Below are 27,794 nucleotides of genomic sequence, written 5' to 3' on the forward strand. Positions count from 1 at the left end.
CCTCTGGGCCCTGCACATCACTACCAATGCCACTGCTTGTGTGATATCTCTATAATGTGCTACTCCATGTCCACAATTATAACAACAATCTTGTCATGTGTGTGTGCTATTTAAACAACACATTTCTAATATATGTTTAATCATAATTGCAATAATGTATGCACTAACTTCTGCACAAGTGTAAATGACATGCAAAACAATTACATAAACACAAATGTACTGATTGTTATACATTTAATTCCAGTCATATAAGGAGTTGTAACTTCAGTAAATGGCTGCTTTAAATTCTGTTAACCACCAGATGTCGCTGTTCCTCCTGAGATCAACTCTTCAAAGCTTTGAATATATTTTTTACACAAATGTGAAAAAGGCCCAAGTACTTTATAAGGATGTTATTCATAAAACAAACATCATCACCACTGCAATTTCCTAAATTTTTTAATCCTCTCTAAGGGCTAAGCTGCGTGAATGTTGCTCTTACACTATTTCCAGTTCCGTTTTTACACGTGACGTCACACATCGTGGTTTAGTCCTAAATGACCCATCACTCCCTACTACTAAGCACTACATAGACTACAATATATTCGAAAATACCAAACGCATTAAAAAAAAAAGGACAAAACCTCCGGTATTTTGGCTACTATATGACTATAGCTACAACGGTTTCCACACAGAAACATTTATCATGTTTTGACGCCATATTTACTGATTTGTGAAGTACGGATTTAGTTATGAAAGTTCACTACGTATCTATTTAGGACGCAGCCGGAGTTTCACGCTGAAAGGTCAGTAGCAGCGCCTCTGAATGAAAGCTGTATGGTGCAGTCAGAGAAAACCTACCTGTTAAATGTCTCTCCTATAGTTTTATATGTTTCTGTGTTTAGTACAGAACAGTCATGAGTAATCTGATGCCCGGGTTTTGTCTCTGTCACGGTGTGTTTCTGAGAGGAGCAGCTCGGTTTATTATTCCTCTCAGACACATCAGTCACCTTCCCCTCACCTCGGGACAGAAAGTTCATTCTGCGGGACACGTGAGGGACAGGAGACACATCTCCAGCAGACCTGGAGGGGCCATGAACGTGTTCGACAGGAATATGAAGAGAAAGCAGAAGAAATGGGCGGCGAGTTTACAGGACAGCGAGAAATATGACTACCTGAGAGACGAGGTCGGATCCGTTTACCTCATTTACACTGTTATTTACCTCATTTACAGTGTGATTTACCTCATTTACAGAGTTATTTACCTCATTTACAATGTTATTTACTTAATTTACAGAGTTATTTACCTCATTTACACCGTTATTTACCTAATTTACACTGTTATTTACTTAATTTACAGTTATTTACCTCATTTAAACTGTTATTTACCCCATTTAAACTGTTATTTACCTCATTTAAACTGTTATTTACCTCATTTACACTGTTATTTACCCCATTTAAACTGTTATTTACCCCATTTAAACTGTTATTTACCTCATTTACACTGTTATTTACCTCATTTACAGAGTTATTTACCTCATTTACACTGTTATTTACCTCATTTACAGAGTTATTTACCTCATTTACACTGTTATTTACCTAATTTAAAGGTTTATTTACCTTATTTACAGGGTGATTTACCTCATTTAAAGGTTTATTTACCTCATTTACAGAGTTATTTACCTTATTTAAAGAGTTATTTACCTCATTTACACTGTTATTTACTTAATTTAAAGGTTTATTTACCTCATTTACAGAGTTATTTACCTCATTTACACTGTTATTTACTTCATTAACAGAGTTATTTCCCTCATTTACACTGTTATTTACCTCATTTACACTGTTATTTACTTCATTTACACTGTTATTTACCTAATTTAAAGGTTTATTTACCTCATTTACAGGGTGATTTACCTCATTTAAAGGTTTATTTACCTCATTTACAGAGTTATTTACCTCATTTACAGAGTTATTTACCTCATTTACAGTGTGATTTACCTCATTTACAGAGTTATTTACTTCATTTAAAGGTTTATTTACCTCATGCTCGCGCATGCACATAGGGACTAATTTTTACAGCATTAAGAACTTTATTTACCTCACTTTCTTTGTTATTTACCTGATTTATAGCATTTACAACTTGGTTTACCTGGATTTTAAAGTTTTGTTCCTCAGTTTGAAGGTTGTGCCACTGAACTTTACACTTTTATGTTGCAGGTTGGGAGCAGAGTAGCAGACAGAATTTATGACATTGCCAGGTAATTTCTTGTATCTTGTATCTGTAATGTTTGTTTTTTACAAAATATACTATAATATAGAGGATTGTAATTTATTTAAAAGTTTAGAATTTATTCTGTAAGATTTGACCCTCCTGACTTTGTGTTGTTTCTCTAGGACTTTTCCATTAGCATTAGACGTGGGCTGTGGAAAAAGCCATATTGCCGAACATCTCAGCAAGGTACATGTTCTTCTCTAGACATCAACCCCCAATTAGCATCAATGAAATCAGATTTTGTTAAAAACCTTTGATTCCTTCTTCTTTACAGGACGTTGTAGAGCGCCTTTTCCTTACAGACATCTCGGATGCTTCATTGGTACGTAGTACTGTAGAGAACTAAAGTCAGCCCGTGTTTTCAAGTTCAAGTAGGCTTTATTGTCACTTCAACCATATACAGTTAGTAAACAGTGAAACTAAACAACGTTTCTCCAGGACCATGGTGCTACATGCAACATAAATTTACAACATAAATTAACAGAAAAACTAAACTAGCTAACTAAGTGGCCTAGTTAGCTGGCTAGCAGAGACAAGACAGATAGTCCTAACATAAATTACAACATAAATTAACAAAAACTAACTAACTAAGGAAGACTATCTACTGGTTTTACAGACAACATAAAGTGCATGTGCAAATGTGCAAACGAGCAACAACAAAGTGACAGTGCGACAACCAAGACATAAAAGAACATAAACCATGGTGTTGAGGTAGTTAAGAAACAGTAAACATTTCTTAACACAGCAGCAAGAATTAAGGAATTAGTGCAAAAAGTAATGATTATTGTGCAAAAGAGATAAACAGTGAAGCCTTTACCGATTTGTGTGTCTGATAGTTTGGTAGTGTAGGTCAGTATGTCTGCACTTGTGTTGATCCAGTCTCAATGTTTTGAGGTAGTTGAGTTAAGCTGAGTGATAATGTTTGTGTATGTTTGTGTATGTTTGTGTATGTTGGTGTATGTTGGTGTATGTGTGTGTGTGTGTGTGTGTGTGTTTATCAATTCAGTCTCTTTTTGTTGAGGAGACGGATTGCTTGTGGAAAAAAGCTGTTGCACAGCTTACCAATAGAAATCATAAAATCTTTTCTTTGTGCTCATCCTAATTTGTCCATCATGCTTAATAATCTAAGTAATTTTACAGTGTGCTAGATAATCTAGAGTAATTTGGTCAATCATTCTAAATGATCTGGAGTAAATTTGGTATTCATATAATTTGATAGGCATTGTGGATCTAGAGTTGGCTAATTTATTGCACTGGTAATCTGGAGTCAATCTTTCCAAAATCCTGAGTAGTTTTCTCCAAGATGCTCGATATTCAAGAGTAAATCCATCCAGTGTATTACATCTGGAACACATGTCTCCATTATACAGGATTATTTTAAAAATATAGGTAGTCTATATATCGTATTTATACGTATAGATGAATTTCCACAGATAAAAATAGACTGCAATTCTACAAACATTCTCAAACTAATCACAGAAGTAGCTCATGTATATTGTACAAAAAATAGACACTGCAGTGCATCAGATACCAATATTGACAATTACATACAATATTTTCAGTGAATGTAAGTGAATGTACAATATGTCTAAAGTCAGGTATATTGCATGTGTGTGCTGTGGGAAGAAATGAGTCGGCCTCACCGGTTTTAGTGAATTAGTCTGGGAGCACAATGATAGAAAATGTCCTGGGTGCCTTTCCCTTTTCAAGTCACCTGCGATGTTATAATTCCACACGCGCTTCCGCCGGAGAATAACATTACGTCAATAAACCGCGAAGAAGTTGCAGTTTTAATGATGTACAGAACACAATGACTCAGAAAATCCGATCTGTCTGTTTACACAACAATCACATTAGCACATATCTGATTTATATCTGATTTATTTCCACTTATGAAGGAGGCCTGAAACCGATCTCGAAATATCAGAATGCATGCGTTTTTTTCCTGTTTACACGGACATAGAACATATCCGATATGTGTCAGATATGAGCAAAAAATTGGAATTTGGTCACATTTACCTGAGAGTGAAAACGTAGCCTAAGACTCACTTCGTCAGACTTAAAAACAAATCAGGTTTATGAATGCGTAACTCGTTTGTAAGTCAGGGACTACCTGTACATTTGTCTAACGTGTTGGAAAATCCACATAACATTTGCTGAGCATGCTGAATATTCTAGTATAGATTCTGTTAAAAGGCCCAGATAATCTATAATAAATGCGTTCACCACACTGGATACCCTAGATTTAGTTTTTCAGGCATAATAAATCATTTATTTAAAAAAAAATAGTCAGAATTACAGGATAATCTAGAATAATTTAACTGAATAATCCTGATTTTCTTTATTCAGTATGATGAATGATTTAGAATTAGTATGGTAGGAGAGCAATTTTGAGAAGATATGTCAAGAATACTGCTAAAAGATGATAATGCTGGATAATCCAAAATACAATTCGTTATGATGATGGATAATCTCTGAATAAATTCACCCTGTGTATTAACTGTTTGAAATGGGTGTGTGTTGAAACTGGGTGGTGTATTGTAGAGGCAGAAGAGGCCGAGTGAGATGACCACACACTGTGTGATGGCCGACGAGGAGTTCCTGCCGTTTCAGGAGAACACGTTTGATCTGGTGGCCAGCAGTCTGAGGTAACCTTGGACAGGGTTATCACTCTTTCTTCATGTTTCATTCTGGGCCAAGCACATTCTCACTAGTAACATCTCTCTTTCTCTATCAGTTTACACTGGATCAATGATCTTCCAGGAGCTTTGCGTCAGGTACTGCATTTCACTTCTCTGCCTTTTTATGGCAAAATACAGTCTCACAATACTTACCATTTTTATTTTATGGCGGTATCTCGACATACGAACTTATGAATTTTTACGTTTAGAACTAAATTTTGCAAGGAATGTCCCTCAGGCATACTAAGCGTTTTCAGCATATAAACAAGTCGCGTGTACGTCCAGGAGCCGTTAAAAATGTCTTTGCATTAGAGGAAAGCGAAATAAGAGTACATTTTTTTTTTTTTTTTTTTTGCATTTTGTGCAAGATTTATTAAAGACATAGCACCATGGGCTGTTTTTTTTTTATACAGCCGGTGCCAAGAGAAATAATAAATTAAGGTTAAGTGAGGTTTAATGTCTGTTCCATATTTTACTTCATATACATATATTTTCTAAATGTTTAAAATTGATTTTATATGCAAAAATATGATAAGAAAAAAAGGAATTAGTAAGTATTACACACTGTAATCACCAGTGTGGTTAATTGCGTAGAAGGCTTATTTCGATATCTGGATTGTTTTATATCATTACAAGAGGTAGCAGGAGTACACAAACTTAGTACTACAAGTAAAGGTAGAAGTGCTGGTCTACAGGTGTATTCCAGTACAAGTAAAAGTAGCACTTTTAAAAATTTTGCTCAAGTAGAAGTACTAAAGTAAAATAAAAAGTATCACATACAGAAATCTTCAAGTATGTATGCAAAAATAAACTGAAATACATTACAAGTAATTTGTACTTGCCACGTGTAATAATTAGGTGGAAGTTTCTGTAAGTCTTCTCGCAGACCAGAGCTAATTCTAAGCACCATGATCCTTCTCTCATTTAGATCCATCACGTGCTGAAGCCAGATGGTGTGTTTGTAGGCGCAATGGTCGGAGGCGAGACTCTGTACGAGTTGCGCTGTTCCCTGCAGCTGGCAGAGCTGGAGAGGGAGGGAGGGTTTGCGCCCCACATTTCCCCTTACACCGCTGTCACCGACCTGGGCAACCTGCTGGGCCAAGCTGGATTCAACATGCTCACTGTGGTCAGTTAGTGAACTTGCCGTCAATTCACATCGATTCATGCTTGTTCTGTGTAAATTATCTAATGTATATATTTTTATTGTTGTTCAATCGTAGGATGTGGATGAGATTCAGGTTCATTACCCGAGCATGTTTGAAGTCATCTGTGATTTACAAGGTGGGTTTAGGGATTTTTTTTTCCCGTTTAAATAAAACACCACTAGTTTAATCTTCAAAGCTCTCTTCCTATTGTGTGTAAGGAATGGGTGAGAGTAACTGTGCGTGGAACAGGAAGGCGCTGTTGCACAGAGACACCATTCTAGCAGCGGCGGCCATTTATAAAGGTAACCTGGAGAACGTTGACCAAGATGTTAGCGAAAGCCCAGGGGATATTTAAGAGCTATTAAGATAAAAAATTATGTTTTAAAATTGTTTAAATAGTTTAAAATGTTTACTCCCCGACTTACGAACATCCAAGTTACGAATTTCCGCAGATACGAACGGACCGTGGTTCTACGAACATTCGTAGATGCGAACTAATCGCGTAGTAGCTCACGTATATTGTACAGAAAAATAGACACTGTGGTACACCAGATACCAATATTTCCAATTATATACAATATTTTCAGTGTGTAAGTAAATATATAAAATGTCTAAATATTGTGTGGGGGTGGGGGAGAAATAAGTCAGTGTTACTGGTTTCATTGAATCAGTCCGGGAGCACGAAAATGTCTGTCCTGTAAAGTTGTCCTGTTGGTGAATAATCCTTATTTCCTCGGCAAAACAGAGTTCACAGTCCAATACAGTGGAAAACAACTCTGAGACAAAAAGCCATTCGTTCAAGTATGCAGTAAACACCTTGTAGCATTGTTCCTCCCTCCCCTCATGGGTTGAATTTAAACAAGGTCAGCTGACTCCGCTGCTTTACAGCAAGATCCTCCCTCGCGATTTAAAGCCGCAGTCTCGTATGATGCAAAAGACAACACTGATACAGTACTCATTAGGCATGTTTAAAAAAAAAAGTTTGCTTGCGGTTACAGTTTGGGGAAAGGACAGAGATTTAGTCAAGTGGTATGCTTTAAATTGTATATTCATGTTAAACACATATAAGACTTACTCTAAAAGAGTTAAGAACAAATCTGACTTACGAACATGCTTATATATCGTTTATAAATCGGGGACTAACTGTAAAAAATTAAGGATCCCATTTACAAAGTTTTCTAACCTATAACTAGAACATTTAGAACTGGTATTAAGACAGCAGTTCCTCTGGAGATGCAGATTTTATTAAAGTTTAACCAAAGGAAATCTTCTGCGTCCTAGAGATGTACGGTAAAGACGATGGATCTGTCCCAGCTACGTTTGACATCCTGTTTATGATTGGCTGGAAACCTCATGAGTCACAGGTTTGCTAATATTACATTGGTTTTTAATGATCCTATGTTTTTCTCCCTCCAGAATTGTTTTATACTTAAAAAGAAAAAAGAATTAATTAAATTGGAACTAAATTATATATAAAAAAATATGTACTGTAATGTTTTGCACCAACATTAATGATTTTATTTTGGGGTTTTTTCTAGGCAAAACCTGCGAAAAGAGGCTCGGCAACCGTCTCCTTTGCTGATTTATCAAAAATAAACCAAACGCAGACCAAAAACAGACCTGACAATTCAGCTGGCACTGGGACGAGCTGACTTTATTCCAATCAATATTGGTTAATTTAACAGACATTAAAAAAAACTACTGTATGTAATAAAAGAAAAATGGCACTGAATAATGACAACACAAACAGGACATTTTGAATTTAATATTGTCGAATGGATCATAATTCGAACAGTTTCCTCGATGCTAAAATAAAATGTTTTTTTTTTTTATAACAAATATACATACAAATGTATAAATAACTGAGTGTTTTAAGTCCACAATCCATCATCTCCGTATGAGGGAAAAATAGTGCATTTCTTTTTTCTCTTCTAACCTCCATGTCTTGTTAAATATAGTTCACCTGCATCGTATCTCGGCTTCGGCGAATCGCTTTTCAGGAAATCATCAAGTTGAAACATTTCAAGAGAGATGAAAGAAACTAATTAATTCTAATATCTAAACTGTACAATTTCTTTCCCTTTTATATTGCATTAGGAGAAGAAGCACCTTTTATATATACATATACACACACATTCTTACACATCATCTACAGGTATGGCTTTCAAAGAAATACAAAGGCGCTTTCAAGTCAAACCGGGACTTTTGATTGTGCAAAATAACAACACCTTAATGAGATTAAAAAATTCCTTTATTTCTCTATATAATCCCCTGATACACTAATGCACTTATCCCAGTGTTTCACTAGTGCTTGGACACACTCAAGGTAGAAAGTTTACTTAGTACGCCAGAGCCATTTTAGGACTACCTGTGATTCACACTGGCCTCGCAGGAACTCCTGTACTGATACAATTATATGAAAATGGCTTAGAAGTAGGTCAGGGCCAGTCAAGATCCAGCGTTTCAGACGTGACTCAGACAGCTAGTCTGATCACGGCTCCGGTATACTGAGAAAACTTTCTACCTTGATGGTGTCCAAGCACTAGTAAAACACTGGGATAAGTGCATTAGTGTATCAGGGGATTATATAGAGAAATAAAGCGAGTTTTTACTTTCATAACTGTGTTCTGTTATTGTGCACAATCAAAAGTCCCGGTTTGACTTGAACGCTCCTTTGTATTAGTATCAGCACATGAACGGGTTAGTGTTTTAATTTTAGTATAAAGACGAGCATGCTCTAGAAACCAATTCTAAACTATGAGCTATGTGCTCTGGCGCATTTATCCGGATTTAGATACATGGCGGTCACTCCGGCGTAGCTTGTGAGAACAGATGTGAACTGAGTATGGAGTGCTCTTTTCGGAAGACGTCAGCTGAATGAAATGTTCTACTTCGTTCCAAAACAGCGCACCACTTTACACACAGTAATGGCAGTGGAGATATGACATGGACGTTAGCGTTAGCATGTGGTAGGTTGTTAAGTAAGTTCAGGCGATGTACTTGCATAGGGATTAGCGTCCTGCTATACACGCAGACGTATTCACTATGACGGATACAGCAATGCCGCGCTAAGACGTCTGATGGATTACTGGCCGTGCGTCACTAGTCGTGTTTTTTATCCCAAATCTTTTTTGTTTTTTTTCTCGAAATTTTTTTTTACCTCAACAGGATCAACTAGACCAAATAGCTGCACATAATTCAGTCACACATTATTGTTATTATTATTATTATAGTTGCTATAGTAAAAAGAAACAGGTCTGGATGAAGGGATCTCGCACAGACACTGATGGCATGTTGTATCCGGACTTCACTGTGGCACCACCACAGGCACTGAGGCTAGTAACTTTGGCTTGCTGCGCATGTCTACCCCGGTGCTATCCTGAGACTGTACGGAGCGAAGGATTGTTTTTGTGTGGTTTTTTTTTTTTTTTAGGGGGAACAGGAAATGTGCCTGGACGTATAAAAGTGACAGAGCATGAGTGGAGGTGGGTGTGGTCGTAGTCAGTCAGCCTGTTCCATGACTGCTGTAGTCGAACACTCCTTTCTTGAAGAAGGGCGAGATATCGCACACGGCGTGCTTGGAGAGCTGCAGGCCCGAGTCGCCCGATCGCAGAGGAGACGTAGAGCAGGAGGACGACAACATGATCTGGAAGAAGTTTCTCAAGTAGCGCTGAGAGACAGAGAGAGACGGAGGGAGTTATGTACATCTTAACTACATAGATTTAAACATCGATATTCTATCCCTAAGGGAGCCAACCTGTTATACACTATACTGCCAAAAGTACTTGAGTAACATCCAATTCCTAATCCATAGGGTTTAATGTGATGTTTGCCCCGCCCTCTTTGGAGCTATAACGGCTTCAACTCTCCTGTGAAGGCTTTTCACAAATGTGTTTATGGGAATTTTTGTCCATTCTTCCAGAAGAGCATCTGTGAGGTCAGACACTGATATTGAATGTAAAGTTCTGTCTCACAGCCTCCGATTAATTCATCACAAAGGTGTTCTATCAGGTTGATTTCAGGACAGCCAAGTTCCTCCACACCAAACTCATTTTGGAGCAGGAAGGGACCGTTCCCAAACTGTTCCCACAAAGTTGTGAGCATGAAATAGTCCAAAATGTCTTGGTATACTGATCGATTAAGAGATCCTTTCGCTGGAAGTAAGGAGCTGAGCCCAGTGACTGAAAAACAATCCCCCACCGGTTCCAACATGACTGCGCACCAGTGCACTAAGCAAGGCCCAAAAAGACATGGATGAGCGAGTTTGGTGTGGAAGAACTTGACTAGAGTCCTGACCTCAACCTGATAGAACAGCTTTGGGATGAATTTGAGCGGAGACTGTGAGACAGTCCTTGTTCAAGTTCAAATGCATGTGAAGGCAGGCGAGCGAATACTTTCGGCAATATAGTGTAGATAGAGAGTGGTCATCAGATTGGTTTAAGAAAAGTGAGCCAGGAAGTTATGAGAGTCGTTCAAGTGTAACGGGGACTTGTGATGACCGAGATTCTTTTTTTTTTTTTTTTAGTAGATTTACATTTATTTAAATGTGAATTTTATTACAAATAATTGCGGCATTCAAACCAAACTGGGACTTGTGTTGAAATTTCTGGTGAATGAAGGTAAATGTTTTAAAGAAGGCTGTATGTCCGTGAATGATGATCCCGACTGAGATGGATCGCTGCCTACTGCATTTGTTCCCATGAACATTTAGTTCTGTACAATCAAAAGTCCTGGGTTTGACTTGAACACTCCTTGTAGTCTGGATAGAAGGTAGATAGAGGTAAAAAAAAAAAAAAGATTTCTATCTAAATAGATGTAGATAAATGTAGAGAGAGAGACCTTCCGAGACAAAGACAGATGTCCCGATAAATGTAGAGAGCCAGTCAGGCAGATAGATAAACCAAACAGAAAGAAAGATATAAAAAGTTAGTCATCAGGAAAAGCCTGTCTAAGATATAAGGTGAGACAGAAATAGGTGGAGCGAAGAAGAGAACCAGACAGATATAAAGAAATGGATCTGAACAGTTGTATGAAAGAAAGCCACATGTACACGTATAAAAAGTTGGCTCCTGTCTTACAACACACTCTTCTGGTGTAACAATCACTACACCAGTTTTCTAGGTCCATCACCTCATCCTCCTGTCTTACCTCCAGGTGACTGCGTCTCTCCGCCACCATTCTCTCATCTCGGTTACCAAATATTTTTTTTGGGGGGAACTCCAGTGCTGCGAGCTGAAGGACAAAAAAAAAAAAAAAAGAGCAGAAGTTTAATCACACCATTAGTCACCTGTGTGTATGAGGTTGTGAGCTTGTCGAGTTTACCTCTGGGTATTTCACTTTAAGGAATTTGTGCATTTCTCTGAAGCGGCTGTAGCGTCGAAACACGGTCCACGTTTCATCCAGAACTGTGATCTAATAACACACAGGAAGTCACATTACACCACTGAAACAACAAGTTCCAAATGTTTTACTAGAGGAAGCTTAAGAAGCACAATGCTATGTCTAATTCCGTTCAGGTTGGACGTCTCTGAACCGAACGCAGGATTCTCTGAAACAGACCTTGACTTCAAACTCGTAGTGCTCGTCCTTGCCCTGTCCCCGGAGGACGTAACGCGGGATGCTGATCTTCACCGGATCCTTCAAGCTCTCCGGACTCGGACTTAAAGGGACGGACACGAAGCGCTAAACCGAGGAAAGGGACAGAAGACAGTCCAGAACACATTTTTAGTAAATGAATACACAGTATCCCACAGCTATGTGAATTTTACGGGGCGCTCGAGTCAAACCGTGAGGAAATTTCTAGTGAATGTGACTTCAAGCGCAGTACGATGATGAGACTCTTAGCCGCGATAAAACATCTGAAGTTTGACTCTGCCATCCTTTACCTTAGGCAGACTTTTATAGAAGACTGTCTCTCTTTTGTATATCTTTATTTATTCAGCTGGTTCTCTTCATTTATCTGGACATGTCTTTGTCTTGGAGATGGCCCATTTCTCTCTCTCTTTAAAATATTTGATTGTTTTAAAGAACGCTGTACATCTGTGAATGACGATCCCGGCCGGGGGCACTTGGTGTCCCCTGCAGTCGTTCCCATGAACATTTGACGTGTGGAAGGAACGCCTGATCCTTAAAAAAATTATAAAAATAAATAAATAAATCGACGGTTAACTTCTCGCCGACTTGCAACAAAAAAGAAACTGTGTAAACTTATGGGAACTCAACCAGGAGTTATTGCCACATCCCCGTACAGTCCTGACCTCACTTCAAACAATTTCCACATGTTTGGGGCATTAAAGGAGTTCCTGGGAGGCTAGGGTGAATCAGACAGGCAGTCTGATCATGAATCCAGTGAGCTGAGAAAACTTTCTATCTTGATAGTGTCCAGGCACTAGTGAAACACTGGGATAAGTGGATTAGTGTATCAGGGGATTATATAGAGAAATAAACGAGTTTTTACTCTCAGAACTGTTGTTATTCTGTACAATCAAAAGTCTCAGTTTGACTTGAACACCCCTTTGTATAATTGTCATGAAATTAATCTTTTTTTTTTTTTTTACACACAATCAGATAGATCATACCTCGTACTTCTGTCTACGTGGATCCACAGGATGCGTATGGTTGTTCTGGAATACAAACACACACACACACAAAAAAAACACATTCTTTATTATTTACTCTTTTTGCAAATATTGATATACATCACTTTGATAACGTATGTAAAAGAAAAAAAAACTTTCAGAAAAAAGGACTTTCACGCCTCTTATTAGTGTAGTCTAGCTAGAAATTGCTACAGTTTGGTTCCTTAAATATTTCATAAATTGAAGCTTTAATCTATCAGCACAATAGTCTTTACTGAAACGTCATCATACATAAAAGTGTCTTACATTTTGAAAAAATACATTCTGTATACAAATGAAAGCAACATAGCAAGTCATGTACAACAGCAGGATTTAACAAAAAAAAACAAGTCAAAGCCAGTATTAGCCGTCAATCATGCAGTCCAATCAGCAATCACCTGAATACAGTGCTGAAGTTTTAAAGTGATTGTATGTACACGGTTATTAGTAAATCACTGTTTCTGACAGGGTTAGGATGGGCATGTTGTTAAACCCATAAGAAGATGTTAGTGAGTAGGGATGAGAATCAGCAGCGACCTCCTGATTAGATATTAACTATTTCAACCTCTTCCCTCGGGCAGAAGGCTGAGGAGCCTTCAGTGCAAGACCACCAGGCTCAAAAACAGCTTTTACCCTGAAGCAATTAGACTGCTGAACTCTAGCCGTGCTCTGTAGGTCCTCTCTCATTAAACACAATTAAACTTTTAGTGTAATATATAACTCTATGGTGCAATACATATATATAACCCTATAAGCTGAATATACAATGTGTGCAATACAGCCTCTGAAAATGTGCAATACACTAGGTATAGTTTATGTCTAATTTCCTGCATAATATATCTCTGACTGCTCTTATTTATATTCATGTATATACATATTTACACCCTCATATTTATATTACTATGCTATCTCTGTGGCTTAAACGGGACCTGGGTCCTAATTTCGTACCAGAACATGGAAGTGTGCTGGTATGACAATACAGCTCCTTGAATCCTTGAACATGAGACCTGAGACTCGCCAGCATCATTTGGGATTCTGTACTCTGAAAATAGATTCTATAGAACTATAGAGGAACTGCACCATTTTACTACCGCAAATGCAAACGACCAAAACATGTTATCGGTGCTAAAAAAGTGTCTTACCTGGGGAAAAAAAAAATAATTTTCAGATCTGATTATATGACACCATTTTTCGTAACACTTAATGCTTCAATCATGCTTCAGTTTTTTGTAAATCTTCTACACATTTATATTAGATAAAAAAAAAAAAAGAAACATATTTACTAAATACAACTTCAAGCCCTTTTATGTTTTAGTGTCCGGAACTGTTTTGAATTTAAATCTTTTAACAGTCTTAACTGTCATTTAGATGAAACTTGGCCAGTTTAGATTTCACATAATAAGACACAAACCTGAAAAAGTGTATTATTCTAAAATGCTGAATTGTTAAGATATTGCAACGTGACTCTGACACAGTTACGGACACTACAGATTTTTTGCCTTTTAAGCCAAACACCAATATTTTACAGGTCATATGCTTCTGGAAGCTTAAACCAATTCTAGTATCAATACTTATAAATAAATATGAAGAATGTGCCTTTTAAATAATTATTGTTTGAAGCAAGACAGTATGGCGCTGAAAAATTGCCATTTTTGGGGCATGTATAAAATCATCTCTCCAGAACAACCGAAGTCAGCAATTTGAAATTTCTATTTAGGGAAGGGAGATTGGTTACTTCAATGTTGCATAAAGTTCAGAAGTAGCTTCTTTGGAGCAAACACTTTCTGTATTATATGTATGACATAAAAATACTGTGACTAAAACATATATACTATATACATATATACTTTTGACTGAAACATATACAAATTAAATAACTTATTTGGAGTCATGAATTGCAACACAAAAGAATCGCGATATGTCAATGAATAGATTTCCCCCGTCGATTTCTATGTGTGAGGATTTTGCATGAGCTAGCTACTAACCGCTCGTTATGATGTCGTCATGGTTATCTGACAACTCACGCACCTAAAACTGAGACCACACCCACTCACGTTTCAATACGTTTATAAAACCGAGTCAGAAATGTTGCGTAAACAGCAGCTTGTCAGTGTGGAGCATGCACGAGTAGGGAGTCAGTGGTGAGTCAGTGAAGAAGCAGAACAAACCCCGATCATCCCGATAGACCCAGATCATGCAAATCATTCCCACATACAGATCGCTAGTGCTGATTGGACGAGGACTCTGCTTACCTGCTCACTCACACTAACCGAGCTACTACGCTCACTAACTTCCTCGTCCTCCTGTTGGGTTGAACACACCAGTGTGAAACAATGCTTTATTTATACACACAATCTCCTAGGGGTTTATTAAGGATCGTTTTCTGGTGCCATAACAGAACTGGTCTAGTACCAGTGGTTCCAGGTGGATGGTTTTTGATACCAAAAGTGAGTGAATGCTGAAGATTTAGCCTGTTAAATGTTATTGATGAGAAACTTACAACAAAGCTGCTCTTACATCTGGGTGTTATTGTGAAATTTATTTCCAATTCAGCCAAGCAGGATAATCATCATCATCATCTTCTTCTTGCTTTACATATTCCGTGTGTTGGAGCTGCAAACTACTGGTTCATCCTATCACATGATCTGTACTAACAGGAACTAAAGTCACTTGGGGCGTGGCTACATGCAATATTCATTGCTGATTGGTTGCCAGTCCCATGTTATATACTGTATTATAACATACAAAACTATTTACAGTGGAACCTTGGCATACGAACGACCTCGCTTATGTATTTTCGCCTTACGAATTGAAATTTTGCAAGAAATTTGCATTGGCTTACGAAGCATTTTCAGCATCCTGTACAGACGAACGACCTGAACCGAACATTCAGGTATAGGTTTATAGAGTTTAGGTTTTTTTTTTTAAAAGGTTTATTTTTTTGCATTTTGTGCAAGATTTAGTGAAGAGACAGCACCATGTATCCCGAGAATATTAGCAAGAAGAAAACAGAGTCGCTTTCAGTTTGTTTTTTACAGCAGCCGGTGCCAAGAAGAAGAGTCTTTTCTAAATGTTTTGATTGCTGTTTTTATATGATTATAGTGTTGGAAATTGGTAATATTGATAACATTTTTGGGGGGCTGGAACAAATCATCTGCATTTAAATTTCCTTTTAATTCCTTTTGTTCCTTTTGATTCCTTTTGTTCCTTTTGATTCCTTTTGTTACTTTTGATTGTGTAAAGCTGCTTTGCGACAATGACGATCGTTAAAAGCGCTATACAGATAAAAATGAATTGAAAATGTAATCATTTCCTGTGGGAAAATGCATTTCGGAATACGAAATTTACTTAATTAATTGAAAGAATATTTAATTTCACCTAAAGAACAAATTCAGTATAATTTGAAGTATGCCGAGGTTCCACTGTATAGCAAAAATAAACATATATATACTGTATATAATACTAAAGTACTAAAGCATGGTGCAGTTGGGTTAGAGTGAGTGTAAGAGCGATGTGAGGTTGCTATGGTAACAGTGCCTAAGATGTAGTGAGAATGTACAGATACCTGCAGAGACTCTGAGGACAGCGACAGACCGTTGTTGTTGTCAGTGTTCAGCAGGTTCATCTGCCGTAGTCTCTTCTGAACCTCTTCTTCAATGTACGCTTTCAACCTACACACACACACACAGTATAATACATAAGGAATGATACACTCTGGAGCTGATATATGAAAGTAATCAAAGGCTTGGTGTGCTTGTTACTGACAGTAATTAAAAATGTGTGTTTTTGTGTGCGTGTGTGTGTGAAAGTAGATACCGGTCGTCAGTGAGAGGCAGCACTGTGTTGAGGCTCTGGATGGGGCTCATCGGACAGTTCCCCACACTGTTCTTGTCATCACTGCTCACGGACAGGCTCCGCCCAGTCGCCTCGCTCTCACTGATCCTCTGCTTTAGCTGAGCGATTTCCCTCTCCATCCTGACACACACACACACACACACACGCACGTATGTAACAGCTAATAACAGTCTTATGTTAGGTCAGGCTAGTCCAGAGCATTTAATTTCCCCCAAACCATCCCCCCCTATCAGACACACAAACACACACACACACACACACACACCTCTCCTGGTCGAGCTCGGGCACTGCAGTGCTCCGTGTGCCGTTGTGCCCCAGGGAGGCCACGACGCTCCTCCTGCGAGCCTCCTCGGCCTCGGGCTCCAGACTGAGGCTCCGGCGCAGGGCCGAGTGTCTCCTCTGTAGCCGGGCCACCGCCTGCTCCAGCGCCTCCCTCTGCTGCTTCTCCCTCGTCTCCAGGATCTCCTGCTCTTTACGCCGCACCTTCTCCTCTTGCCGCGCCACGTTGGCCGTGAACTCGTAGGTCTGCTGCAGCTGGAGGAGCTGTTCGGCACTGGCGCTGTGCTGAGACAGACGCTCCTCCTTCTCCTCCAACTCCTTCTCTATCTGACGGAGGACAGGACAATGAGGACACAATAAGGGACAAATAAAGAGTTAAACAGGTGATATTCCAGAACTTTCAGCCTTTATAGGAAAAACAGGTGCGTGAAATGGTAATACGAGTAAACAGTGTGGACTGGAATCACCAGGGACGTCCCGATACGATGTTATCACGATACTTCAGTGCCGATTTAATTTGTATTGCGATACTATATCATGATTTTATAAATATCCAAATTATATATATATATATTTATTTATTAGCGGTACTGTGAGATGAATGTTTCCAAAATATATATACAATATATATATATTTTTTTTTAAACGTACTTGGAGTCATTGTGGCGATACATGTAGAAAAGAACTGATTTACGTAAGCTAGTTGATTTTTTTTTACCCCAACTTTAGTAAACACTGAGTTAAGTTTCTGTTATGTTTAGAAGTCAAATACAGATTAAAACATTCCACCTTTCCTTTTTTTTTAATCAATTTTACAAAACTTACATTTGTGGCATTTGACAAACATCCTTATCCAGAGCGACTTATTTATCTTATTATACATCTAAGCAGTTAAAGAAAGAAACTAAAGAAAAGCATGGTTAATACCGTGGTTAAAGTGAAGCATTTGAATGATTTTCAATCAATTTAAATCGTCCTCTGAGCGAGCAAAAGAAGCAAACAGACTGTTACTGTAATAATGTAGAAGTTACAGTAAAAGATACAACTAAAGAAACAATAGAACTAAAACCCTTTTCCACATTCTGATTAGATGAGAGGCACCTCAGGTACCTGAAACAGCATCTCGTCCAGTTCCATCTCCACCTGCTCGGGGCTACCCCCCGTCTCTCTGCCCCGCACTCTCTCCAGCGCCTCCTGGGCTCGGTGCAGCTCCTCCGACACGGCGGGCAGATGGCTCTGGCGCAGGGAGAGCAGCTGGCGCTCTTTACACTGCAGCCTGTGCTCGGCCTGAGAGAGCTGAGCCTCCTCCTGCAGGAGAGACGCCGTGTCCTGCGCTCCCCACGTCACCGTCTCACGCACCTACAACGCCAAACGCAGAGAGAGAAAATATTTACTTTAATCATATATTTGCATTCTTTTGCAAGGTTAGATGAGCTGTTAAGAATTGTTTAAGCCCCTGCTCACTAGTTCTGTTTTGGCAGCCCTTGCTCACTAGTAAGGCTGCACTGGTGTAAAAAAAAAAACAAAAAAATAATAATAAATCAACACGATTTAAACTGCAAAGTTTATCTACTAAACGTGTTGTTGTGTATTCCAATTTTTTTTTTTATCTTATATTTTAAAAATAATTACACAAATGATCTCGTTAAAAGAATGTTTACCAGTATTTATTTATTTACCTTAAAATATATTTTTTAAAAAGCAAAAAAAATTGTTAAATTATTGACAAACTACATGAATTCCCGAGCTGTGTTAAATTGCAGCCTTTTGCAATAAAAATAATTTCACAAGTATCATGATTTTTAGCTAACCAGGTTAGCTTTCACTAGTCAATTTAGCGCTTGTTCGCTGTATTTGTGAGGCTCCTGGGTCCGCTCTCAGGTTTAGCTCTCGAGCTCTAGTTTAGCTTTCTTTGTAAGGTTTGCTTTCGTTTTTTGTTGGGCAGCTTTTGATTTATTCTGTGATGACTCGTTCACTCGATCACTCTTGCTGACTCATGTTGCTAATACTTGAATAGACTGTTGTTGATACTTCAAGGCTTTGATGAAAGCTAGATCAATGTGAAGAGCAATATCAGCTTTTTGATTGGTTAGCTACACCAAATGATCGTCCCTGGAAAAAACATTTGAATGTTCTGGATGTTCCTTATTCAGCTTTAGCCATGACTTTAACTCATGCCGTCTCTGAGTGACATCTAATGAACGTCCTGGTGCAGTCATGTGACGATGAATTTTTGCATTTAGGATGTGCCGGGGTAGCACGTGTGACACAACTAGGGTAGCACGTGTGACACAACTAGCTCGTTTACATCCAATTTAACAATTCTAGTGGGTTAATAACATCTCATATTTTATCATTTACCTGTTCTGACTGCAATTCTTGAACAAATTGAAATCAAATGAAGAACATATCGCTGTGAAATTTATCTAACAGTGCTTTTAACTATAAAATCGTCTTTCAAAATGTTTTCCATGTGGTCTGTTTTATCTGTGTTACGTCCCACAAATGTCCCTTACAGGAGAAATGGGTCTGGGCTCTTATGGGTTTGAGAGGACGCAAATAATTTAAATAGACATTTAAATATTAGCAGTTGCTCAGTTTTCATAATTGCAGATTGTGACTAAGAGGGACCTTAAAAAGCCACAGGAGATCCTTTCTTCCAGCAGACATTAAACTAAACAACTCCTCTCTGGGAAAACTTTAAACTGAAAGTGTCCAAAACCGTCTTTTTGCTGATGTTACTTCTACATGAAAAATACTTACATTTAAGTACTTACTATTTATTACCAATATTCTTGTGCAATACAAATTACTGCGCTTTATCACTATTGGGACACTGAACAAAATCACACTATGGTGTTCCACAAGGTTGAGATTAAAGCCCATTCATGTTCTCTCAAACATTAATGGATGTTTTGTTGAAATTAACGGTAATCGTTGGGATAACTGTTGACAGAAACTAAAATGTCTTAAGTAAAAATTATAGACAATGGGAAAAAAAAAAGAACAAAAAAAAAAAATACATTTGGATCACGGTATAAACCACTAAAAAACTTAAATAGTGAAAGCTGTTCAGTGAATAAACATTGTGAACTTACTATCAGTCTACTTACTATTATTTCTCGCACTCAACCCTTATACACAATACTTTTACAGGATTTTTCTCTACCTGTAACTGTTTTGATCTTCCTTTATTTTCCGAACAGTAACCAAAGCGATTTTTCTCTGGGATAAATAAAGCTCTCTATGTGATACGGAACGTTCCCCAATATGCGGCGTGTCCTCCTACCAGTCTCTGTTTCTCCCGGTGGGCGTGCTGCAGGACCCCGAGGGCGGCGTGATCGTTGGCCACCTCCTTCTCGAGCCGCTCCTTCTGCTGCGACAGCCCCTCCAACAACACCCCAAGCTCCTGCACCTGCCCCAGTTTGAAACACTCATACCGCCCCCGGGCACTCCTAAGCGCCTCCTCACCGGCGTCCTCGCCATCCACGCGCGCCTCCTTTGCGAGCAGCAGCCCCTCGCGGATCTCGGCCAGGGTCCGCTGCTCCTCCTCCAGACGCCGGGCCTCATCCCGGCTCAGGAGCGCCGCCGCCTCCTCGCTCCGCTCGCGCAGTTGCTCCTCCAGACGACCCACGAGGGACAGCTGCTCCCGCTCACGCTCCTCCAGACGTCTGTGGAACAAGTTAGTTATTTTAGAAATTTTGAAAGTGAAATTATAAACATGTTCATGTATCATCTGGCTTTACCTTCTTTCCAGCTGGATTTTAACAGCCTGTTCTTCTCGCTCGCGTTTCAGACGCTCCAGTTCTCTGAAGAGCTCTGTCTGCTCGGTGTGTTCTCTCCTGGACTGCAAATTGTCCTCCTCGTCCCCCCCGTCCTCCTCTACTTCTTCCTCCTCCTCCTCTTGTTCCTCCTTTTCCTGCACTTCTTCTTCCTCCTCCAGACGCTCCTCAAGCTGCTGCTGTCTTCTTCTATGTTTCTGCTCCTGCTGATCCCTGTGACGCTCCTCCTAGAAACATCTAACTTTAGTGAACAACTCAAAAAAAAAAAAAAAAATCTTTAAATCCTTCCCACCTTTAACACCGCAATAACCAATTACAGTACAGGTCCCACCCATAAAGTTAGTGTGATCAATCAAAGAGCAGTTACTACTCGCACACAAACCTGGAAGCGCTCCTTCTCGGCCAGCAGGTCCCTCATACGGCTCTCGATGTCTTGGCTGCGTTTGTGAAGACTCTCCTCCTGCCTGCGGATGCGCTGCTGGACCTGCTCGGACTCCTTCCTCTGAGACTCCACCTCCTGCTGCATGCGCTCCAGCTCTGCCTTCTCACACTTCTGCTTCTCCTCCATCTCCTTTATCAGACGCCTGTTTGAGTGAAGAAACTAAAGGCTGTTAATATTAACGTGTTAACGCATGTGATTAATACTAATGTTATGGTGTTACTTTTTTTTACGTAAATGAATCAAACCATCAAGTTTGACCCTAATGGCTTTCTATAATCTCAACACAGTTCGCCGGCAGGCTTAACAAGAATAATAAGATGACTGAGGAAACATCACCAGGTGTGCTGAACAGCAAGTTTATTATAAGAAGCTTCTAGATGGAAGTTTGAATAAAACCAAAGTTGTGTGCTCGAACCATTTTTAAAAGAATACAATAGGTGTAAGATGTGGCAGTGGTGGCTCATGCGGCTAAGGCTGTAGTTTGTTGTTCCTTTTTTCATTCCAACACTAAATAAATCTTTCAAAATTTGACTTTGACTATAATTAACTAGATTAAATTGTTTTAATCGACTGACAGGACTACTAAAGACACACATACTCCATAATTACCTTAGATAAAATAAACATTACAGACCTTTTGCGTTAACATTTACCATCACTGACCTTTTGTGTTCGAGCTTCTCCAGCTCTTCTCGCTGCTGCCTCTCAAATTCCAATCTGTAAAACACGACACGCTGCTAAGCAACATCGAAAACTACGGTCGCCTGATATACACAGGTGCGCAAACACACACACAAAACAGTCAGAATGGACTGAACAATATTAACAAACACGTACACACACGAGTGCAGGAAATAAGCTGTGGCTTAGAAAGCAATGAGCATTACCACACTTGTACACGACATGCACACGACAACTTCGAAAGGACGTTCTAATTTCCATCAAAAACACGCAGGTTGTAGATGTTTTTGTGGTGGTTGAAAACATCATGTGTCCAAAAATTCCCAATCTAGCGAAACATGCTTACATCACATGTTTAACCCATAAAATGTAAAAAAAAAAATTAAGCAAACATTGAGTGTAATATTTACACAGTGATATATGAGGGGTGTTCAAGTCAAACCAGGACTTCTAACTCTCCCTTTTAGTTCTTATGTCATAGTTAGTCTAACCGGAGTCCCTGCTTGGCCTCTGCACTAAATGTACATTCACCTTATATCTTATGTGACTCTGACCATACCCAATTGTTCCTACAGTTTTGTATCCGGGGCTCCAATAACGGCCCGGATCATCATCATCATGTCAAAAGACATCAACAGTTATACTGAGCCTCCTAAACACAGTATGACTGCAGATCAATCCCTGCTATCTGTTATCACCCAGATGAGGATGGGTTCCTCTTAAGGATTTTTCCTATTGCCATCTCAGGGAGTTTTTTCTTGCCACCATCGCCCTCAACTCGTTTCATACTCGTACTTCTCCACTCCACCATGTTTGCACAGTTATACTGTTTATTACCATATATAACCTATTTTTATTACCTTCTGTACGTATACATTTACCACATTGCCATTTACAGTAAATAGGCCACTTATGCACTTCTTGTTCGATCCTGGGAGTTATTACCACATCCCTGTACAGGTCTGACCTCGCTCCAAGGCATTTCCACATGTTTGGTCCATTAAAAGAGTTCTTTGGACGTCAGCATTTCAGAAATTAATCAGACAGGCAGTCCTATCATGGCTCCGGCGTAATGAGAAAACTTTCTACCTTGATGGTGTCCAAGCATTAGTGAAATGCTATATAAGTGCATAAGTGCATGTAGCAGGGGATTATATAGAAAAATAAAGGGAGATATAAATCAGTATTCTGCAATCAAAAGTCCCAGTTTAACTAGAATACACCTTGTATATTTGTATAAAGATCTCTTCCCCAGATTTTTCTTACATTCTCTGTAATGGAGCATCCAGAAAAGTTAAAAACAGAACTTTAAAACAAAATCACACTATGGTGTTCCACAAGGTTGAGTTTAAAGCCCGCTCATGTTTTCTCAAACATTAATGCCTGTTTTGTTGAAATGAACGGGAATCGTTGGGAATTTTTTGACAGAAACTAAAATGTCCTTAAGTAAAATTTGTAGTCAATGGGAAAAAAAAGAAGAAGAAGAAGAAGAAGAAGAAAAAAGATACATCTGGATTACAGTATAAACCAGTAAAAACTTAAATAGTGAATAAAGTTATGAGGATGTTAGGAGACAATGGGTTGCATTAAAGACCAAAACAACTGACACCTGACACTGAAACTAAAAGACAGCTGATGTTAGAAGATGCTTGTTTCCTTGCAGGTTGGTCTACCTGAGAAAGACCGGTCCCTTCTCTGTGTAGAGACTGTGATCGGGGAAGTTCAGAGACACAGCATTAAACACTGCGGCTGAAGACTTACACTCACAGAATAATGACAAATCAGCCTTTTCAGATTTATTAAAATTTTAAAAATAAATCTGTTTTAAACACATGATGGCCTTGGAGGGAAAGATCTGCTGCACAATTTCAGGCAAACAGAAGTCCATGACCAAAGGCTGGCATCCCAAAGGTAATCAAGTACGTCACCCAAAACGCTAACGCTATAAATGTTAGATCATTTGCAGAACAGTAAGACATAAGTGACTCCCTTCTGATTTAGTTTCTCTCTTTGTTTGCCAGATTAGCGTCTCTGGGTGAAGTACATCTTTAAGGGATAGCATCAGAATGCATGGAGGGAGAGAAGCATGGAGGGGGGAGGGGGGAGGGGGGAGGAAAGCAGACCAGGAAGAAAAGGAGGAGAGTGAAGATTCTCGCGCACACACACAAAGAGAGCTGCTCACCCAGGGTTGTAGAGCATGACTGTGGAGAGGTTTTCACAGGACTTGGAGAGATCAGTCATAGAAAGACTCAGTGTGCTGAGCAGACCGCTCTGAAAAACAATTAAATCAATTAAAGCAAGAAGAGAACAAAGTAAATCTCAATGTAGGATTGGAAAGAGAGAGAGAGACAGAGAGAGAGAGAGGCTGACCTTCCTCTTCTCACGTAGTTTGGCTGCCTCTTTAGGGTGGTTAAATCTGAACATGTTGGTTCTACCAAGCAGGATTACAGCACCTTACAACAGAGATGGTCAAAGTCCACATAAACACAAACACACACCAACAGCAGCACAAGGGCAGAACAACTACTGACTGAACAGATAGAGGCATAAAAGAAATGAGAAAGACCTGAATCAAACTTTGTAAAACTGTAAAAAAAAAAAAAAAAAAAAAAAAAGCCTAGCCAAACCTATTTATAATTTTTTTTTCATTTTGCAATAATATTCTGCAAATGATTGCAACAAATAAAATATATTATAAAGCTTATTTTCAGTCAAATGGTACAAAAAACTGCAAATTAAATGTTCTTATTCTTACGGGAAGATCATTTTGTTGTTATCAAGAAATACATTTTTAAAACATTGCAAAAATTCTCCACCAATAGAACAGAAGATTTTAGTAAAATTTCACTCGAAATAAGCTTACAGCCAAAACACGGTATTGGTTCTGATATATATATATTATATATATATATATTTATATATATATATTTTTTTTTATATTATACAGAATTTTTTTAATATAAAATACAAAAAACTTGTGTGCCAATTAAGCTAGTTCTGAGATACATTTATATGTGGCTCCAAAAGTTGCCATCTCTCAGCGTTATACTGTCTCGCTTCAAACAGTAATCATTTTTAAAAAATCTTTTAAAATTTAAATTAAGGATTTTTTTCCATACATTACTAAAGAACAACGGTTTTGTTTAAATGCTCCAAATCATACACACACCTTATACAATGTGGCGATAAAACAAAGAAAACTACATTTTATTTAGTTAAAACTGCTTTTTATTAAATGTTACGAAAACTATCTTGTTCTATTGCCGGAAGATTTTGCTAGTTTTTGTGAATTTATCACTTGAAAGAAGAAAAATTATTTACTAACATAACAATACAATTTTGCTTACAATTTAAGTAACATTTCACTAGAAAAAAGCTTGATAATCTTATATTTAGTTTGGTGTATTTATAAACTTATTCTAAGAACTATAGAAAGGATTGGCTGGACTCAAAAACATTCCACTTGCTAAGATGTCACTTTTTTTGTCACTTGTACAGAGAATAGTCTGGCTTATGCTCCGGGATTTCAAGCAAGATTTCCAGCCTAAGTTTGTGGCAGGTTTCAGCCCAATTTCCACAGTGTCAGGGCAAGGAAGCCAGTCTTTAACACTGAGGTCACAATCAAAAGTCCCACTTTGACTTTAACGCCCCTTGCAATCATGACAGCACATCATTGTACTCTCAAAAAGTCAGACTTCATTGAGCTGACCTTGGTTGAGCTGGCAGGGCTCGGTGATGTGGACTCCGTTTACAGAGCACTGCGACTCGTTCAGAGGGATCAGCGTCACGGTGCCATCCTGACTCTCAAACAGACAGTGTTCGCTCTCCAGTCCCAGTCCGTGTAAAACTGAACAGAGGGACATAGTGACATCTTAATAAACTGTGATCTCGCATGTTATAGTGCAGAGAAATACTGTTAAAAGAAGTCAGATGGTGGGAGAGATCAGAGGACTGACATTTTTTGAGAAGCATGTGGTGAAGAAAAAAAACAAACATTCTTTTCACTCTGCAAAAGGATGCTCTGGTTAAAGCCACAGGGGGCAAGTGAGAGACTGACAAACTCATTAATAAACTCTCTAGACATGTGCATCATGGAAAGCTGTGTGTGCTTACATGTGATATATTGTAATGTATGTAATTCTTGCTAAGCTGTCAATAAAAAGGGTTGATTGGAGGTTGGGTGGTTGGTCAGATTGGTCTTACATTGACTGGATAGATGGATGTTTAATGTTAAGAAGAAAAACAGATGTTTAATTGGGTAGTTGGTTAGGCTGGTCATGTGTGGACAGGTTTGTTTGACTTGACAGATGGATAGATGGATGCATGGATGGACAGGTAAAAGATCTCTCAGGTAAAAACAGATGTTACCCAGCTTTATTGGGTAGATGGTTACTGGTCTTGTGTAAGACTGGTTAGTTGGTTTATTGGTTGACAGGATAGATGGATAGATTGCTGAGTGGGTGATTAAGCTTTTAGAAGAAAACATACATGGTTGGTTAGTTTGGCTCTGTGTGGACTTGTTGATTGGTTTGTAATTTATTGTTGATTTAGATGTTGTTTAATCACTGGCTTTGTAGTTGTTTGGCTGATTCAGGTAACTGGTTAGTTACCCGGATAACCAACTGGTTGATTGGTATTGACTTGTGTCAATTGGGTGGGTAATTGCTTTGGCGATTGATTCATTGGTCTGGTTGCGTGGCTTGTTGATTAAAAGGATGATGTCTGCCAAATACTATTAGAACCGTCCCAATTCATTTCACTTCATGTTGTTGACTTAAGTGGTGCTCGCCTGAATGATGCCCAGGCCAAGATGATATAGCCTTTAGCTCCCTTCTGCCTTAAGCACCCTTTTTGCTAGGATAATGATCCTGTTTAAGGAGAAGGAGCCTTTGCCACCAGCGGGTGCTCACTAGATTAAAGAGGTTTTTTTAAGTTAATTTTATTCATCTAGAAAAGGTTTGCTATTCCATAACGAGATCCACTCTCGGAATTGAAAACATAGATGCAGATAAGTTGGATCTGTAAAGGAAGACTTCTTTTTCCAATACGTTTCTTAATATTCTTTTGTTTAATGTGTGATTTTTCTTTTATTTATATGTTGTTTGTTGTTTTTTTGGGGGTGGAGGAGGGGAATGGGTGGGGAAAAAAACAATAATAGTGCTCTTTTTGTTTGTGGAATAGCTGAATGTTCTTTGGCAGTCAGTCTGTTGGTTTGGTAAAAAGTGAAACAGTTGCTTAGAAGGAAAGACTGGTTCACTGCTATGCTGGTCTTGGTCAGCCAGTCTGGTCTTGTATACAGTAGATGGATTGGTTAAAGAGGCTAAATATGCAACATACAAACAAAAAAACATCCTATAGCAAAACAACAACCAACAAAGATTTTTATTCTATTTTATGATATAATAAAAATGGGTTTAGACAAGCTAGACAAGCTTACTGATGTCCTGTTCGATGGCGGCGTCTTCCCGGCCTACACATGTCCTCCCCTCCTGCGACAACACACCAAAACCCAAATTAAAACAACGAAATATTCAGCTTCAATCTGTAAACAAAACTCCCAGATCAGCCGATTAAATGGGATCAGGATGGATTTCTGAACAAATGTCACATCCTAAATTGTTCAGAACTCGACACATGCATCAATGACCATAAACATGAGACGTCAGGGATGTGTTGTGATGCGCTGCTAATGACTTCACAGTGTAGTTTGTCTTGTGGAAATCACACCTTCAGGTGGTAGAGGATGATCCCGGTGCTGAGCAGGTCGTCGTCAATGCCAATGAGATGAGGAAGTTCTGAGTCCAGGATCACACCGATCCCTTCCTTTCTCAGGGCTAGAGTCTCCTCCTACCACACACACACACACACACACACACACACACACACACACACACACACACACACACACACAGCGATTACTCATCATGACACTGATCACACAACACGATGAGGGTACAAACATCACCTGTTCAAGTACCTTAAGAATGTTCTGTGTTTCATTCCATTTGTTTGCCCACTCCTTCGTCAGCTCCAGGACCTAGGTACAAATAATTAATTAATG

The 27,794-nt window shown here is 38.8% G+C and overlaps 2 protein-coding genes across 4 annotated transcripts in view; one reads left to right on the plus strand and one right to left on the minus strand.

Annotated features, from left to right (window-relative positions):
- Positions 1 to 761: 761 nt before the first annotated feature.
- On the plus strand, positions 762 to 7,907 carry ndufaf5 (NADH:ubiquinone oxidoreductase complex assembly factor 5). The gene is made up of 11 exons (XM_053477157.1): positions 762 to 1,166; positions 2,197 to 2,237; positions 2,374 to 2,437; positions 2,526 to 2,573; positions 4,796 to 4,899; positions 4,989 to 5,028; positions 5,861 to 6,058; positions 6,153 to 6,213; positions 6,296 to 6,379; positions 7,359 to 7,441; positions 7,616 to 7,907. Exons 1-11 carry the CDS (start codon positions 897 to 899, stop codon positions 7,727 to 7,729), a joined length of 1,107 nt encoding a protein of 368 aa, XP_053333132.1. The 5' UTR covers positions 762 to 896; the 3' UTR covers positions 7,730 to 7,907.
- Positions 7,908 to 8,672: 765 nt separating this feature from the next.
- The window catches only part of kif16ba (kinesin family member 16Ba), a 28,546-nt gene continuing 9,424 nt past the window's right edge, over positions 8,673 to 27,794 (minus strand). Inside the window, exons 12-32 of one of the 3 annotated variants that reach the window (XM_053477159.1) lie at positions 27,711 to 27,770; positions 27,461 to 27,580; positions 27,171 to 27,222; positions 25,443 to 25,580; positions 24,104 to 24,186; positions 23,916 to 24,004; positions 23,407 to 23,439; positions 21,716 to 21,769; positions 20,993 to 21,194; positions 20,575 to 20,837; positions 20,118 to 20,499; positions 17,939 to 18,187; positions 16,815 to 17,155; positions 16,511 to 16,669; positions 16,260 to 16,365; positions 14,947 to 14,997; positions 12,656 to 12,700; positions 11,637 to 11,759; positions 11,400 to 11,489; positions 11,226 to 11,309; positions 8,673 to 9,747 (exon numbers count right to left, since the gene is read on the minus strand). In XM_053477159.1, the coding sequence (XP_053333134.1) occupies positions 9,583 to 9,747; positions 11,226 to 11,309; positions 11,400 to 11,489; positions 11,637 to 11,759; positions 12,656 to 12,700; positions 14,947 to 14,997; positions 16,260 to 16,365; positions 16,511 to 16,669; positions 16,815 to 17,155; positions 17,939 to 18,187; positions 20,118 to 20,499; positions 20,575 to 20,837; positions 20,993 to 21,194; positions 21,716 to 21,769; positions 23,407 to 23,439; positions 23,916 to 24,004; positions 24,104 to 24,186; positions 25,443 to 25,580; positions 27,171 to 27,222; positions 27,461 to 27,580; positions 27,711 to 27,770 (2,889 nt within the window). In that variant the 3' untranslated portion in view covers positions 8,673 to 9,582. The remainder of the gene's footprint in view (positions 9,748 to 11,225; positions 11,310 to 11,399; positions 11,490 to 11,636; positions 11,760 to 12,655; positions 12,701 to 14,946; positions 14,998 to 16,259; positions 16,366 to 16,510; positions 16,670 to 16,814; positions 17,156 to 17,938; positions 18,188 to 20,117; positions 20,500 to 20,574; positions 20,838 to 20,992; positions 21,195 to 21,715; positions 21,770 to 23,406; positions 23,440 to 23,915; positions 24,005 to 24,103; positions 24,187 to 25,442; positions 25,581 to 27,170; positions 27,223 to 27,460; positions 27,581 to 27,710; positions 27,771 to 27,794) is intronic. The other 2 variants (XM_053477160.1, XM_053477161.1) reach the window with 2 other exon arrangements.

This window comes from Clarias gariepinus, chromosome 18 (genome assembly GCF_024256425.1).
Source record: "Clarias gariepinus isolate MV-2021 ecotype Netherlands chromosome 18, CGAR_prim_01v2, whole genome shotgun sequence".
NCBI classification, from domain to species: domain Eukaryota; kingdom Metazoa; phylum Chordata; class Actinopteri; order Siluriformes; family Clariidae; genus Clarias; species Clarias gariepinus.

Excerpts from the sequence above, each read along its gene's own strand:
- ndufaf5 (XM_053477157.1), top strand. The coding sequence starts at position 897 with ATGAGTAATCTGATGCCCGGGTTTTGTCTCTGTCACGGTGTGTTTCTG. Across the intron at positions 4,900-4,988 it reads CTGGTGGCCAGCAGTCTGAG|TTTACACTGGATCAATGATC; the intron begins GTAACCTTGGAC and ends TTTCTCTATCAG. Across the intron at positions 6,059-6,152 it reads GATTCAACATGCTCACTGTG|GATGTGGATGAGATTCAGGT; the intron begins GTCAGTTAGTGA and ends GTTCAATCGTAG.